Genomic DNA, 17,293 nt, shown 5'->3' with positions numbered 1-17,293 from the left:
GTAAAATTAGATTCTCTCTCTCTCTCTCTCTCTCTCTCTCTCTTGTTTTGTATACACATGTTTGTGACATATTATAATAATAATATTATAATTTATCTTATATGAGTTTAAGAAAAAAAATTATGTTCTCTCAATCACTATGTTTCTTGTTTACTAAGAGTATTAGAACTCATTCAGACAAACTAGCAGCAGTATAAACGCTTGCATAAAGAAAATTACATTTTACATGAATCCTTATGATAAAATGGAAAATATTTTTTAACGAATTCGAGTGGATGCATTCAGTGCGCACTGATATATATTAAAGCCGTCGTACACAAATTGATGTAAAAATACGTGTTTAATATAAATATAAAAACGGATTAAATCATAAAATCCTCAATACACTTTATTACGCTGTTAAATAAAATCTGTATTTTGTATTTCGAAATATTTGCATTTTACTTTTACACAGATTAAATCAGTGTATAGTAGTTTTAATATACATTAGTTAGCCCATAGCGTGTTCAATCCAATTTATTATTAATAAAAAATGAATAAATGAGTTATGACGTAATTAGATCTATACAGAGAAAACAAAATTAAAATTTCTTAGAGTATTGTTTGGCAAAAATATTATTTGTAAAAGAATTAAGAAAAAACGTGTTCATAGAAACGTATTGTAGCACAACAAAATGTAACATGGATTACATGAAGTAAATATCTTATCAAGTTGATTGAGAGATTATTAAATCGGCGATTCATTAATTAGTTCATTGACAAATATGTCAAAAGAACGTCTGAGAACAGTAATATGAGTAATAAAAACAAAAGTGTAAAAATAGAAAATAGTCGTCAATCACGCGCTAAGAAAGCTAATTCGCATTAGCTTTCTTCCTTCGAATGATATTAATTTCAAAATACCTTTCGCAGAGTGTCTACGGTAAAACTTTCGCACGTATTTTTGCATAATTGAACATTCTTTTCGCATGAGAGACGAGAGGTGAGAAAGAGGCGCGGAAGGAACCATGGATACGACTCCCAAGTTGCAAAAGATAATGGAGAGAAAGAGAGAGAAGTAGAAGCGGGAAAGAGTGAGAGAAATCGCAGAATGGAGATAGCTTCGCTCATTCGCCCGCGTGTCTACAATGCGATAAAATTCTCGGCAGATTTTCAAGCACTCTCCCTCCTTCTCTGCACCACTCCGGCATACAGTCGCCATATCCAGGACGAAGCAATTTCGGAGCGGACTTTGGAATCGCACTCGAGGGGCACGATTGTACCTGTACTGCGTTTAGACTTGTATGCTGCGCATACGTGGCAGCCTGAGGCCTTTCTACTCCCTCTAGTGTTTAGAAACGAAGAAATTTGCATGAATCAGAAATTTTTATAATACTATTCCATTGCGGAACGCTTAAAGGTTGTATCTCAATGGTCAGAGAAAAAAATTTATTTAGAAAAAATAATTGAGTTTCGGTTTATAAAATTTAAATATAATAGTTCAGATACGTATATGTGTGTGAATAAACAAAGCGATTTCGCTTTTATATACATTGTGAGTTGTCTCGACTGACGACACAACTTCGTCGCTTTTCTGTGATCGCAATTCGACAGCCAATGATTTTACTCTGATACTCTAAGTCGGTAGCTATTCACTGAATTATCGCGAATTCTCTCTTAATTTAAGTTGGGCGCTAGGCACGAATGAGTGTGCCGCTCTTTGTTCTTCTTCTTTAAATCTCGACTAATTATTCTCGATATTTCTTTATGCGACAGACGACAACCAACTGCTCAGTCCCGCGGACAGCGAGGATGGGTGATTCAGAGCGGGAGTGAATCGGAAGGCGAGAGAACAAATAAGAATTACTTCCCTTTAATAGTAAGAGAATGGAAAAGATATATTTAATATTGATAAGGAACACAATTACAAGCGTCTACTCAAGTACGCAATTTACCGTAATGACAATAATTCATCTCGGCGCGAATATGAGTTATAAGCGAAAGTTAATATAATCGAGTAGCACAAAATAATATAAGAAACAGGCGATTATCGTGAGAGTTATCCCAAATTTATCAGTCGAACAAAGTTTACAGCAATAATCGCGGTTTTCCGCCAGACGTCGTACAATGATTTTCTCTACTCTACATGAAATGCGACTCAAACGGCGGCATACAATGCAAGATGGTGAGTTAACATACAATCACATTAACGAGACGCGGCGACTTTGTTGTGGCAACAGGGCGACAAGCTTAACGCGAAATACAAAAATCTATGTGAACGACATTCGAACGACAAGCGAAAGACATAGCAAAAAGATTAACTTCGCGATAGCTCCCTATACGGGCAGCAGCCTTTCAGCTCGAATTCGGCACGTGCTATTCACTCGAGATTGGAGATCGGCGGCCTTACAGAATTTCTTATCTCACCGATTTCTTATCTCTAACCTCTAATTTCTTACCTCCCTTTCGATCCTTTCATTAGCTCCCTTCGGCTCGACTCATTCTGAGGCTCTGTAGCGGACTCACACGGATGCTCACTTCCTCATGGATCGTGCTCTAACAATCTATTTACTTGCACAAGTGATTTCGGTCCCGGCGGGAGATGCACAGGTCGCACTACTTTCGAGCCTGATTGGCCGATAGCGGCGCCGCGCGATCCCGCGAATCGCGTGGGCCCGTGGTAGACATAGTTTCCCGCGCCTTGGCGCGAAATCCGAATTTTGCCCGGGATTCTTCTCTTGTCTCACACGGAGCTCTTCCTGCCTTAGGCAGTTCCTTTGATTCGAGCCCGCGTCCATGATTCTCTTAGCGGACGTTCTAGCTGGTTGTCCTCTTGAGAATCTCTCATCCTAACGTCTTGGCATCCTTCTCTCTGAAAAATAGGAACGGCACTAAAAGAGTGCAAATAATAAGTGCAGACAGCAAGTTAAAAAGAGCGTTACGACCTGCCCCCGCCATTGGGGCGTAGTTAGGAGCTTCCTCGGTAACGGAGCTTCCTTCTCGGTGATCCTCTTCGGCGGTCCTCTTCTCTACTGGCAACCGGGTAAGACAGTTTCGATACAATCAACGCACATGACTATCGATCCTAGCAACCGATTCCTGCAGAAAAAAATACAGAAGGAAAAATAAATAAATTTAAAGTAGCGCATGAACGTAGCGACCGCTTGTTGCCTGCCCTCACGAGCGGGGAGGATCCAGGATCCACTTGTCCGCGACAAAGTGATGGACGAAAAACGTCACAACATATTATATATGTAATAATAATAACAATATTATTTATATATAATTATATATTGTGATAATGTTAGACATATACATAAAACGTAAATATGTATATATGTACATGTATATGTATAATAATTAAAATAATAATGTTTCTCTTACTACTAATTACTTAGATTTTGCTTAAGATATATATATATATATATATTATTTTTTTTTTGTTTAAGGAAGACGTAAGTAATTAAAGATGTAGCTGTAAAAGAAACATTATTGTTGCATGTATAAATATAATACGAGATAAAATAAAAAAGTAATAACAGAAATAAAAGGGCTCGAGGGAATAAGCGCTGTTCAAGGTACGCAAATTGTTCAAGAATATCTCTCCATATTCAAATTAAATTTAGTAAAGAGATCATAGAACAAACATAATCGTCAAAACGATAAATTCATACGTTTCAAGTTAATTTTCTAATCTTCTTCAACGAAAAATATACGCCCTTTTATCTCTGTTATTATTTTTAAGGTAATTAATTTTAGGTAATCGTAACATTCAAATTTTTGAAATAAAAAAGAAATTACTTTATTTATTCACACATCTCAAATATTTTTATACATTTTCATAAAATGTGCATATATATTTTTTTAAGCAAAGTCTAACTGATAGATTTACGTCATTATTAATATAAATTATTAATGCTTCTGGAAATTAAATTCAGATTGTTAAAAAATCAATAATGAAACATTATAATAGGCATTAGTCCATATTAATTATTTTATATTCCTCAAGACACGAAAATTCAAAATTTCAAAATTTTTAACTGAAACAGTTAAAGCCAGCAGCTGATGTATTATACAAAAATTAATTAGAAAGATTAAAGGAATAAAATTTTTTTAAATGAAAGATATAAAAAACTAATTTGGCAAAAAAAAGTCTCCGAGAACAAAACAAATTTTTTATTGTTCCTAATTATACAAAATTATACAAATTATTAAAAATTATAAAAAATTCTAATATACTTATCAAAACTTTAATAACGAGTTGTACAATCACAGAAATCAGATTGTATTTTACATATTTTTTTATAGAATTAAATTTATTATAACTAAAAGAGATATAGCTAAAACTAAAGAGATCAAAATTAAAAAAAATAATTTTTAAAAATTTTAACTTATCTTTTCAGTATTTTTGATAAACGTGACTGTGCTATGAACTTTATCAAAATGTATTAATTATAATTATCCTCAATTGAAGCATAATTTTCATCATAGGTAATGTCATCCTCGTCATTAGAATATTCTCCGTCTTTCCCAGAATAGAAGCGTGAAGCGATTTGTATAGATTCATCATTATCCCAGATTGAAAGTTCGGTGGCAGGAATTAATTTTGGCGTAGTAATGTTGTGTCGGTGGCCCCATTTTGGATTTCGCTCAAACTTTGCGCAGAAAACACGGCGACCCTTGCGATCCATCTCTTCGATTATATCAAGATTCCTATGATCAATGATACAATTAATTAATGATTGATGGGAAACCAATCTCGGCATATAACAATTTCAATTCAATTTACACAATTAAATGACATAAATTAACCGATAACAATTACATGAATATAATGTGTTTTGTCAAATGGAATTTTAATAAAGCGAGTATAACGAAAAATATAAGCAGAGTTACCAATATTATGATCATGTTGATCCGATAACATTAATCAACAAATAAAAATGTTTTTTTGGTAACGTATATAAACTAAGTATATAAACTAAATAAGATAGATCTCGATTTGATTCACTGAAGAAGAAGATACAAAAATATTAATTCTAGTTTTTTGTTATTGATACTTTTTGTTATTGAAATATTTATCAAAACATCATTCTTATTATAAATATTTACTTTATTTTTTATACATAACAATATATACAACCCATAGCAACTTAACTTTTATCTCGATTTTCAATTTGACTAAAGTAAGTTTGAGCTTTTTCAAAGTTATAAGCCATCTACTTTCGTAGTGAAGCAGTCATAAATAAAAGAATTTATTTGTTGTCATAGATCTATGGGAAAGACTTCTCACATTTAAATTTTCAAGTTATTTTGATTACATAAAAATTACTTGCTACTACTTTTTGAATATCAGATATAAAAAATAGAATTAATAAGAAATCATAAAATATATGTTTTAACGATGTTACTGAAATTTTGTTGATTAGCAGAATTGGTAAAAAGAATATATAATTAATTATAAATATTTTAATATTTATTCAAATATAAATTTGCTAAAAAGTTCTGTTAAATAGCAAATGATAAAAGCAATAATGTAAAAAAACTTATTTCATTGTACTTACTCATTTATGCACTCCTGGGGATCGTAAAAGGTACGAAAGCACTGCTTGCATGTACTGAAATATATTCTTCTCACGGCGTATGGATAAAGGCCGCGTATTTGCGTCAAACAATTGTGAAATTGCAACTCGCACTCGCACAATGAGCTGCAAAAAGTCGAAGAGGAAAATGCACTCGTGCGCTTAATATAATTGCCCGTATTGCAGTACCTTTCCTACCTTCTACAAATGTATTTGTTATACAGTCCATATCTTGTACTTTTTGATCTTATATAGTCTTCACAACTATCGTGAATTCGACAACAGTCGTCCATTTCTGTATACATGCCCAGATCAGAATCCTTGCGAGCGATATTTCCTCGGCCACACCAAAGAGTGCCTAAAGATTGTGAACAAAAAGGTATATAATTTATGACAACAAATATAGAAATAATAAATTATAAATTTATAATTTTAAATCATTAATTCGTGTTTATTCATTTTGTTTATGTCCTTTTCTTTTTATTTGTATCCTTTTTTTTATTTTGAATTAATTCTCGTTTATATTGCAAGGCTTTCATAAAATATTTAAAAAAATAGAATTTAAACAATAATTTTGTACTAAAATGTTGATTATTCCTATTATATAAAAATCAAAATGTTCCAAAAAATCAAATTTAAAATAATTTAAAATCGTGAATATTCGTACTTTGTAAATATTTTATTAAAATAAATAGATATTTTTTTTACATTTAGCTTAACAAACTGATTGAACATTTCCCATGAAGTAAAAATAGTCATTAAAAAATTTATGAAGTATAAAATAAAAATATAATAAATATTAAAGCAATAATGTATGCCTTGCAATTTATATTTTGTTAGATTTGTTAAGTTAAATATGATATATTTTAATGTATTAAATTTTAAACAAAGCTAAAAAATTACTATATTATTTTTTTAAGTATTTAGCTACTTTTACACAATCAAATAAAAATTATACATTTGCTTGCCTTTTAAGTAAATAAAAAGAAATATAAACAATTAAGTATTTATCATAAATGTTAAAAAAATTAATATTCTTAGCACAATTAAAACTAATAAGTAACATAGAAAAAATTACCTGGAAGAATTCCGTGTCGAAGATTTGTGACTTGTTTTAATGCGTATAAACCTCGTAAATAATCTTTCACACTGTGACCTTCCGTTACACCGTTATTATTAACGAATAGCACGAGCATGTAAAATGAGATCAAACTAATTACGTAAATCCCCCTCATTTCATGCTAATTAATATAATTTATTAACAACGATGGGAATTGCAAATTAAACTTCAAACGTTCAGTTCTAAATATAATATACGGAAGAAATTTTCGTAACGCGTTCTGCGATTGACTTATACCAACATTGCGCTTGTTATCATCACGCGACACAAAACGAAACTGTTGACCCGCTAAAAATATATATTACGACATTTATATGTATTAGCGTATACGTGTGAGACTTGTTCACCGCACATTTCCTGCATGCGCGTTTCCTCGCCACCAGCTTCCTCGCGATACGGATTTAATATCTAAATTAACCAAACTTTAAACACACTGACTTTTCAACGCATAACGATTACGTTTTAGTAATAATTACATTATATAGTAATGCGCAAAGTAGTTTTATACTTTTGTTTATATTAAATCATTCATGTAAAATATCGCACTCTAATTTTCTATATGTATTTATAATATGCTGTTGCCACATCACATTGTGAAATTGTGTTATGTTATAAATTATGAATTAAAAGTTAAAATAAAATTTAATTTTTATTCAAGTAGTAATTCTAATAACTTTTAGTGAATTCTTTTATTAATAATTAAACAAAAAGAAAATAATCAGTCAAAGCCTGCGAGTGCGACTTTACCGAGTGCTTTAGTAAGACTGTCAAGTCAGCAGATCAACGAGTTTCAGTTCGCCCTGAATCCTCTCTTCTTTATTCAAGACACGCATCTAAACTGGAAATAAAAACGACCGTACGTGTATGCCAAAGAGAAACAGATTTCTGAAAGGAATTACAGATAAGCAATATTTTTAGAAAGGACAAGGAATAATCATCATAAGACACAAATCAAGGCCTTAAACTCAGAATTATTGTCATTAGAATTATTGTCAACGATATCACTGTGTAAATTTAAATTTCTCTTGCTGCATAACAGACGTTTACAAGAAGATTCCTCAACCAAAACGTAAACACCAAATCAAAATGTGATAAATAGTACGATTCTTTATTACTAAATATTATAAATCATCTTTTTTTATAATTTTGAAGAAATCTTTTGTTTATAACATTGTCTTCCCAAAAATTATAACATTATCTTCCTAAAAATTTATTATTTTTTTTATTATGTAATAATAACATCATATTACATTATGTACTAATCCTTTATTTATATAATACAAGAATATTTTTTATTTCAGAGACAATTGATTCTGAGCTCTCTTATACAAAACTCTGCTTATATTTAATTTAATAGGTTTTGGAATTTTCTAATAATTTGTTCTGAATTTTATTTTTATAAAATAGAATTGTCAAGTATAATTTCCGACATATTTAATACTAAATGTTAAAAATATGATAGTCTGATTCGAGTTTCCCCGAAAGAGACTCTCCAAATCTAAAGTAGTCGTAAATATAATTAATGAATTTATAAATGTAACGTTGTTAAGATTGAAGACAAGAAGAAAATACATCGCAGGAAATTTTCTTCCTCCGAAAGCTAAGAGAACTGAAATAAAATGAGATGGCGGACGTCTTCCTGGATTTCTGGCGGAGCCTTTTTAGAGCTTTCTCTACATTATTTCAACTGGCCGAGATCGACCCCTCTCTGCCGATCTCTCGAAGTCTCTTTTACTCGACTGCGCATTCCTTTTAACGATTTCATCCTTCTCGGCCGCGACATCCGCTTCCGTTTCACGTTCTATTCTCGTTCTTCAAGGTTTCTGCCTACTATCTGTCTTGTATCTAACTTGATATCCTATTCCTAAGGATCCTCTCGAAAATCGCAAGCGAGTAATTATTTCATGAGGACGCGTATGAGGACTTAATTATAACGGTAAATTCTAACAAATCGCGTTGTAAAATATATTGTATCATAAAAAGAGATAATACTGAAGGAAATAATATCGGTAAAAAAATTGACTGTGAATTGTGCACTTTAACTAGCGCGGAAATTATGCGTGCAGGATGATTAACGGTTGCGAAAGGAACTTTAACTCGTGGCAGAAAGAGAGGAAGGAAGTCGCTTGCGTTTCCTCACCGATGGGCGCGGAAGGTGGTTTGCGTTTGTACCGCACTACAAAAGGTTTGACATAGGTATGCGTGCGCGTGCTGTGCTCATGTACCGAGATGCGCATTACCGAATAGTGTTCGTGAGGGAAGGAGCGAATACAAGACCAGCAGTCACTGATGTACGCAGCCCCGCCTGCCGAGGAGCAAAAGGCAAGATAAAAATGTTGGCGAATGGAGGATTATCCCTTTCCGCTCTGTACCGACTGATGGAAAACATCCACTACGATTTTTCCTGGTCAAATGTTTTATCACGTTGAATATATATTTTAATTTTGTCGTTCTTTATCGTGAGGTAAAATATGTTTTAAAAGTATGGTATTTGTCCTGCGCGCGTAGAAGTTAGTTCCCAAATATGCTTGTTCGCAAGATACCAGAAATTTTTTAAATAAAATCCCTTTATATTTACTTTATATAGCGGAAACGCGTCAATTGTCAATTTTTTATATTTCTCTCAAACGTATGAAATAAATTTTAATCATGATTTCCAGATATTTCCACTGAAAAAGATGCGAAACAATTCAATAATTTTTTTTTCTCATTTTCAGTGAAGCTTTCCGAAAGTGAGTATTACCGGATTTAGATTATGATTTAATTTTGTAGAAAGTAATCGATCTAAAATTAATGTACAAGTATGTTTTAACATAAATCTTTTCCTGATAATCGAATTATAAAAAATATTTCAGGAATAATGAGTAATGAATCTCCATTAAGTAAATTATGTGCGAAATGAGCTCTAAGTAATTAAGCTGCTGGAAATTGCTCATCTTCAAATATTATCTTAAGATAAATGGTCGCTCATTGTCGAAAACTAATTATTGTTCACCAAATGCATTTTACGACATATTGCTTGCAAGAAAATCGTCGGAACTATCTTTCATCGATTTTGATAGGTTTTGGATGTGTTGTAAAATATCAAAAAATATTACACCCATATTTTTTTATGTGCTTATCTTGAAGTTCGAAACAACTTCTCAAAAATAATGGATTTTCTCATTTTCAGCGAATATCTTCGAACTATAAAGTATATAATACAATATTTTATACAAAAGATTTATTTCCTATTTAATAATGGCACAATCATATTTTTAAAAAAATATCAAAAATAAAAAGAATCCGTTATTTTTAAGAAGTTATTTTGATCACTAAATTTTGATAAGCAGATAAAATATATAAGGCTAATATTTCTTTTGTTCTACAGCATATTCAAAGCTCATAAAAATCGAACATTACTGGAAATAGGAGGAAATTTCAGTGTTTCCCTTACTAGCATCTTAAATATATTTGAAATAATATTTTGGTTTCATTTCTTTTTTATATTTAACCTTTCTTTCTTGCATAGAAATTCATTTTTGCATAGAAATATATACTAATTTTGATTAATTATTTCAAATTTTACATAAGACAAATATTAGATTGCATACATTACTAAAGGAGTGACAGTCGAATTCGATATCGACATAGTATAAATTTTTTAAATTTCAAATAAAAAAGTCGATAATAGTGATATCTTTTTTAAATTTCTTACATTATTGTTCTTTCTCACTCAAACACAAATATCTGTTCTTATCTAACATATTGTAACGCCATCTTTTGCAAGATTGAGCACCTATTGTTAGACACAATTACTGCTTTGTTTACCATTCTGAATCTTCGTTCAGTATTCATATACACGTAATTTGCAGATCAATATAAATTTTTTTTTAAGCTTTCAATCTTAGTTCTGTAAACTCGGTATTGTTTGTACACGTAATACACCGGGTGCTGTACCGTCGTTTTGTCCATACAAGCTATAAAACTTTTGTATTAAGTAACATTTTCATCAAGTGACAGCTCAACGAGTGAAAAAATGGTAGGTTTTTAACTTTTTTCTGGATTTTAGCATAAAGTTCACTGCAGCACTTTCCAATTTTGCGTTTATTTAATCCTATAAAAGGATTTTCAATTTCGTTCAGTAAATTCAGAGATTTTCAGAAATTCAGAAAATTTTTATCGATCTGCAATGTTTCATAAAAAAATATTTGCAATAAAAACATTATTAAGATGATTTCAACAATGACTCCTTTCATTCTTCAATAGTAATAATTTGTTATTTTCTTTTTCCATTATCTTTCACTCTTAGTAGAGGTAAGGAGGTGGCTAACTGCTTGGTTCGCGTTACTGACGACGCGTAAAACGGCGTTATTTGTATCCGTAGGTTCATGCGAACTCTAGCTGACGACCACGTCCCTCGTGAAAACCGAGTGGAGCGGAATTTGCCTCGGCGGACAACCGAGGGAAATTATCTGCAACAACTGAAGTAATAACATTTAACTGTATACTGCACACAGTGCAGCCTCGCGCGCGATTCTGGCCGGTGCCGTGGAAGGATACGGTGGAAGAGCAGCAACGTGGAAATTATAAATTGTTGGGGCATAGTTGCGATTGTTTCGAGCTAAGGGTGAGAAGCTGCCGCGTCTTCCCCATCCCTTGTGTGCTACAGCAAAGACGATTATTCTTGTCCTGTTTACTCGTCGTTTCCCTAAACGGAAGTGTTGTGCGATCCCTGGATCAAGTCCGCGTTGCACGTGAGAGCGTGCTTGAAAAATTATTTCGACTGTGAACCGACGGCCAGTTATGTAACTTATAACGTTTTTAAATTCTACACAGAAAAAGTGCAAACATGAAAAATAGGAAAATGTAAGAGGATCAAAATTGAAGTGAAAAAATATACGTCATGCTGAAATGAAAAGCGTTTTCTATCTTCTATATCTTTTTTATCTCTATTCTTTAAAATAGAAATTACTTTTTATCTCTATTCTTTATAATAGAAATAATGTTTTTTTAGGTATTTAGGTAGAAATACAAAAATTTTACTTGCATATATTCGTGTATTTGCAAATTGTAAATACGCAAAATCTTTGGTACAATTTATAATTAAACAGAAAGGATGATTTTGCTGAAATATCTAAAACTTTAGGTAAACACAAATTTGAAAATAATTTTGTAGGTCTACCAAAATAACTATGTAGAACACTGGTTATTAGAACGTCAATGCTTTTTACAGCATTGCTCATCATATTGGAAAAAGAGCTTTGATTGCATTAATTCAAAGTAATTAATTCAAAAATTGAAAACGAAAAAATCGGAGTTTTCTGATTAAATTAGAATTATGATCGAGATATCCAATTATGATGAACAGAATTCTAATTGATATAATTAGAATACGCAGAACGATTCGTTCATTTTTAATCAGAAATTTTTCTCAGCGCGTGCTTGAGATTTCTATTGTAATTATTTATAGTCCGTTAAAATTATATTTTCAGATCTGTATCTACCTAAATATTTAGATATCAGCAAAATCCTTCTTTTTAAGAAATTAAATATTCCAAATTGCAGCAGCAAAAGTCCTCAATACATCAATTCTTAACGTTCCATCTTCTTTATCTTCGCGACTGAATGTTTGAAAAGTGATTACCGTTTCGCCGTTTATCCTTTCTAGGCTTTTACGGGTAATCACCCGCAAAAGAATCCTGCTTTAAGAAACGGGAAGCTTTTCGGATCTTAAACATTTCTCCTTCATTGCGCGTGCTCTTTTTGCGGGGATGGGGAGGTTTGGCAGTCACGAGGGCGGAAGAGTCTGGGCTCGTAAGTTCTTCACCTAACGCCCGTAATTACATGTCCGGGAAACGAGAGGAGCGGGAGATGGAAGAAAGAGATGGACACGAAAGATACCGATGGAAGACGGGAGCCGCAACGGCCAACGCTTCGTCGGACTCTGATTTATATTGAGCTTTGCTGGACCCCTAGTCCCGACCTCAAACGGATTTTCGAGGGTTTACGTCGCACAGCTTCCGAAATTCCGGCGAGGAATTTCCTCGGAATCCACAACCTCAGCCTGATTGATTCATTGCTTTACTTGTAATAGAAAGCTGAGAAGGAATCTGAGAAAAAGTACGCTTACTAAAAACTACTCGAATAGCAATTTTCTAAATATTATTTAGACATTAATTACATATTTTAATAATCAATATTAAATACTTTTTGTTATTTTCAATTTTAATTAAAATTTTACTAAACACCGTAAAATAATTAAGATAAAAAAAATAATTACAGTTTCGCTGTTTAATTTATCCCAGTAAATTAATTCGCTCATTTTCACTCTTTTTACTTTAAAAGCTATTGAGAAGAGTGTTCCGACAAGATAAAAAAATTTACTTTTTTATTTTTAAAATTGTACGAGCGAAAACATATCCGAGTTATCGTTAGCTGTGACTTCGTAAGAAGAATCTCAACTGTGTCGTTGACCCTTCTTCGTAGATTACTTCGTAATTCTCGTTATTCTTGTCATGTCGCAATCTGCAAGAAAGACCTCGTAAGAGGCACTCAAAGTTTCAAACGACAACGCGTGACTCCATTAAAAGTCGTCGCGGGAATCCGCGCATTCGATTATAATAATAATTCTACTCGCCGATATGCTCACAAACTTCACGCTACTTTACAGTTCTACGCTCTTCTGCTTTGGAAGAACATCGAAAAATGCTTAAAAGAATTCTTAAAAAGAAAAAGAAACAGGCGTGCCGCGTGTAAAAAATTACAAAAGCCTTTAGAGAGAATAATAAAAATTTTTTTCATTCACATCTTCTTAGTTTAGAGCAGTTAAAAGCTCGGAAAGGATTGTTAGTTTTCCAAGCTTCGTTAATGTGCATAATTTATGTTTTTAATAAATGTTAATCTGCACCTCGCGGGGCAAAAATCGCAGCGCGACGCCGCACGCCAAACAAGCAAATTAAAAAAATTTTCATATATCCCATAAACGCTTTGAGGCGGCATGTTCATTAAAATGCCGTAGTGTAGAACGGAGATTAAGCTTTATTATAAAGGCCGCGAGGGAAAACTGTCGGAGCCGCTCAACTAAATTTCTCGGCTGTATTGTGTCGTGAAAAAGCCTGTTTATAATCATTTTGACGTGATGGAAAGTTCGAGATTTAAAATTAAAGGTAGAATAGAATTAATGATTTTCATTTTTAAATTGTTTATAAATGCTATTTTAATTCCCCTATCATTTTATAGCTACTTTTAATTTTATACGAAAAAGATTAAGCTATATGATAAAGAATGTTAAATATTTTTTAACTTTAATTAAACGCGCAATTATACACTCAGGGGAAAAGACATAGTGACAACTAATATATAAAAATAATAACTATATAATTTTTTTATGTACAATTAATATGTTATATGTATATATACCACTTTGTATACATATACTATTTTGAATAAACTACTTTTAGTTATTTTACAGCTATAAAATAATTTATAATTACAAAAAAAAAATACAAAATAGTTTATTCAAAATGGTTTCCATTAGTCGCTTTTCCTTTATAGTTGCTATCACAATATCTTTCTTTGAGTGCAAAGTTTTATCAAGATTGAGAAACTTTAATGAAAATTTCTCAAAAGTTTATAATTTACGTAAATTCATGGGCAAATGTAAGTAGAGAGACGAAGGATCCTCCCCTCCCTTCCGCCCTAAATTTTGGTGAAAACAACATTAAAGAAAAATCTTTTTTATTTTTTTGGCAAAAAATTAAAAATTAATCCTTACTTATATATTATTTATAAAAACATTTACTGAGAATCCTCAAAGACTAGGTTCGATATTTTAATAAATTTCGTAAAAATAAATTTTTGCCGCCCCCTCCCCTCCCCTCATCTGGATTGAAATCCTGGGTATATTAATATATGCATCACGAATAAACAAACATTTGATTTCAAAATCAATGTTTATTTATTCGAAATGCATGTAATTAAATGTAGAATTAATATACATAGTTCAATTACCTACATTGTATTATTGTTTATATAATAGTTTACTATGTATAATACTTAACTATGTATATTAAATGTATAAAATGTATTAAATGTAAATTAATTATAAATATAAAACTCGTCATCTTTATACTTGCTACTATAATGTTTTTCTTTGAACACCTATAGGAAGGTTCCAAATCTTAATTGAGTTTTTAATAAAAATTTTTAAAAAAACTTACATATATCTTGAATATGTACCTTGAATATGTATCGATTCGAAATCAATGTTTATATATTCAAATTGTAAATTCTCAAACTTACCTTTAAATAAATAATGCATATTCATCAAAAATATCACTTTATTAAATTATTACTGATCGATCGAATTGAAATTAAATGAAACTTGGAAATAATAAATGATAGCCTTAATATTTTTTTTTATTCACTGATCTACTTTCATGGCATTGTTATTTATGTTTTCAAGTCCAGGCACATCACTGCAATATCTAGAATCAATGTGGCACCGGGTAACGGAACAATATTTTACCTGTCGTAACGGGCCTGTCTTTCTCTCCCGGGAACGACAGACTAGTTCCGGAAGTACCGCGGCTGCGAACTTCGACTCAATACGTCAGTAAACTTAAAATGGAAAGTTGACAACCCGCGGGCACGCCAGGCATTCTGCCTCTTCGCGTTCAATTTGAATAAACCCATGTCCGTCGGAAAGCCGTCGCCTGCCCCTTTTCTTCTTATAGCCTTCGGATAAAATCTTATAGCGCCTGCGAACTTATTTAAATTGCGTCACCCTTAATAGAACACCTTTATCCGAAGAATGCCACGGAGCCAACCCCGCCGTTATCGAGCGCTAAATTATTCTAAGCCACCATATTGGCGATCCAGCTATGCCCAGAGAACCGTTAATAATTTACAATGCAAGTTACGTTAGTCTATAATAACTCGCGCAAAGTTGGTAGCTCCGGTTGGTAATGACCATAATTAAATTAAGCGGCCCGCGGTATGAGATACGGTCGCTTTCCGTTTGCTTCAATAACAGCGTAATTCCTCGCAGCCGTGGCAAAATAAAATATGATTTCAACTCCAACTGGATAAAGATTAAATGTTATTGTCGCATAATCTTCAATTAGAATCTCATTGCAGGCTACTTTCCATTTTAATCAGCTTGAAAAATGTAAGACATTGCCTAAATAAATTTGAAATTAGACTAGGAATTCTAACTTAATTATCTTCTGCGTAAAAAAGTCTGTTTTCAAGTGCAAAAATAAAGATATGAAATGTTTTGAATAAATTTAAAAATTCCGTAGTGAGAAATTTTTTCTGAGGAAAAACTAAATAAAGTTTAAATAAAAATTTTTAATAAATTGTTTTAAGAAACCATTTATGTTTAAATTATTTATAAATAGTAATTCTATGTTTATATAAAGATTTTTAATTATCTTTACAAATTGAAATATATTCTGTATAGTCGGAATGGAACGGTTTCTTTCAAACAATTCGCAGCAGATCTTTTTTCGCAGAGATCAAAATAAACCGAATAGACCACGGAATCAGCAGGCGTGGCGTCGATTCGAAAGTTTGCGTAATGATTAACGGGAATGCAAGTAAGAAAGGAGGATGGAAAGCGTAAATGAGATGGAGCAAATTAATGAGGCGTAAATGAGTTTACGTACTTACGCCGATCGCCCGCAGTCTCCTCGGGGCAATTGGGAAATGTATTAACGCGTGCATCGTGCACACGACAAGTCCCAGACAAATACAGAATGTATCGCGAACTAACGCATGCAGGTTGCCGCGCTTAATTATCAGAAGGACACCCCAAACAACCGCAACTGCATGCGCTCCTTTACCACAATAACATCCATTGTTCTGCTAAACAAATTTTGGTGTTACATTACAGCTGCAGTTTAATAATGCATAATTTGCATTGTTATCTTATGATCTAAGTACACAGTTTAGTGTTTTGAAAATTACATGCTAATCTTCAAACATTGAAGTCAACAGCTGAAATTGTTTCGTGATATTGAGAACGCTATTAAATATCAGATGGAATTAATCTTACATTAACATGATATAATGCATATACGTATATGATATATTAATGCATGATCTATATTGGGTCAGAGATCAAAGTTCGTAATGTTACTTTAAAATTTAAACAGCTGTAATTTTATTAAAAATACGAACAAAATTTTAACTTAGGGAAAGAGTTTTAAAACATAAAATCTTTACTTTCGTCACTGTGTCTTTTGAATTTTTTGTGATAACTTTTATATGAACAGAAAACTATAATGAACTGGACATAATTGTAAAAGAGAAAATATATTTTTATATAAAATACTTTGTGATTATGAAAATAATATTTCTTTGTTATTTTATGTAAATTTAATTTATTAAATTTATCTGATAATTTATGTTGTAACTGCTTCATTTAAAATAATCTAATTTTAAAAAATTGAGATAATTTATACTTAATATAAATAGTGCTTTCCAAAATTAACTTTTAATTTAATTTAAAGTTATTTTTAAATTAAAACGGACAACTTATCCAATTCTGATATTAAAAAAAACAGTAATATACATATCATATATAACATTTTATATATATATCTATATATATATATATATGTACACC

The 17,293-nt window shown here is 31.8% G+C and overlaps 2 protein-coding genes across 2 annotated transcripts in view; one reads left to right on the top strand and one right to left on the bottom strand.

Annotated features, from left to right (window-relative positions):
- The window catches only part of LOC105621605, a 117,884-nt gene that overhangs the window by 82,970 nt on the left and 17,621 nt on the right, over positions 1-17,293 (top strand). The gene's annotated exons all lie outside the window — the stretch shown is intronic.
- LOC105621604 lies at positions 4,428-6,796 on the bottom strand. The gene is made up of 4 exons (XM_012203072.1): positions 6,640-6,796; positions 5,760-5,919; positions 5,544-5,687; positions 4,428-4,692 (listed from the first exon to the last, which is right to left on the bottom strand). Exons 1-4 carry the CDS (start codon positions 6,794-6,796, stop codon positions 4,428-4,430), a joined length of 726 nt encoding a protein of 241 aa, XP_012058462.1.

This window comes from Atta cephalotes (genome assembly GCF_000143395.1).
Source record: "Atta cephalotes unplaced genomic scaffold scaffold00035, whole genome shotgun sequence".
Lineage (NCBI taxonomy): Eukaryota > Metazoa > Arthropoda > Insecta > Hymenoptera > Formicidae > Atta > Atta cephalotes.
This window is presented reverse-complemented; position numbering and strand designations above follow the sequence as displayed.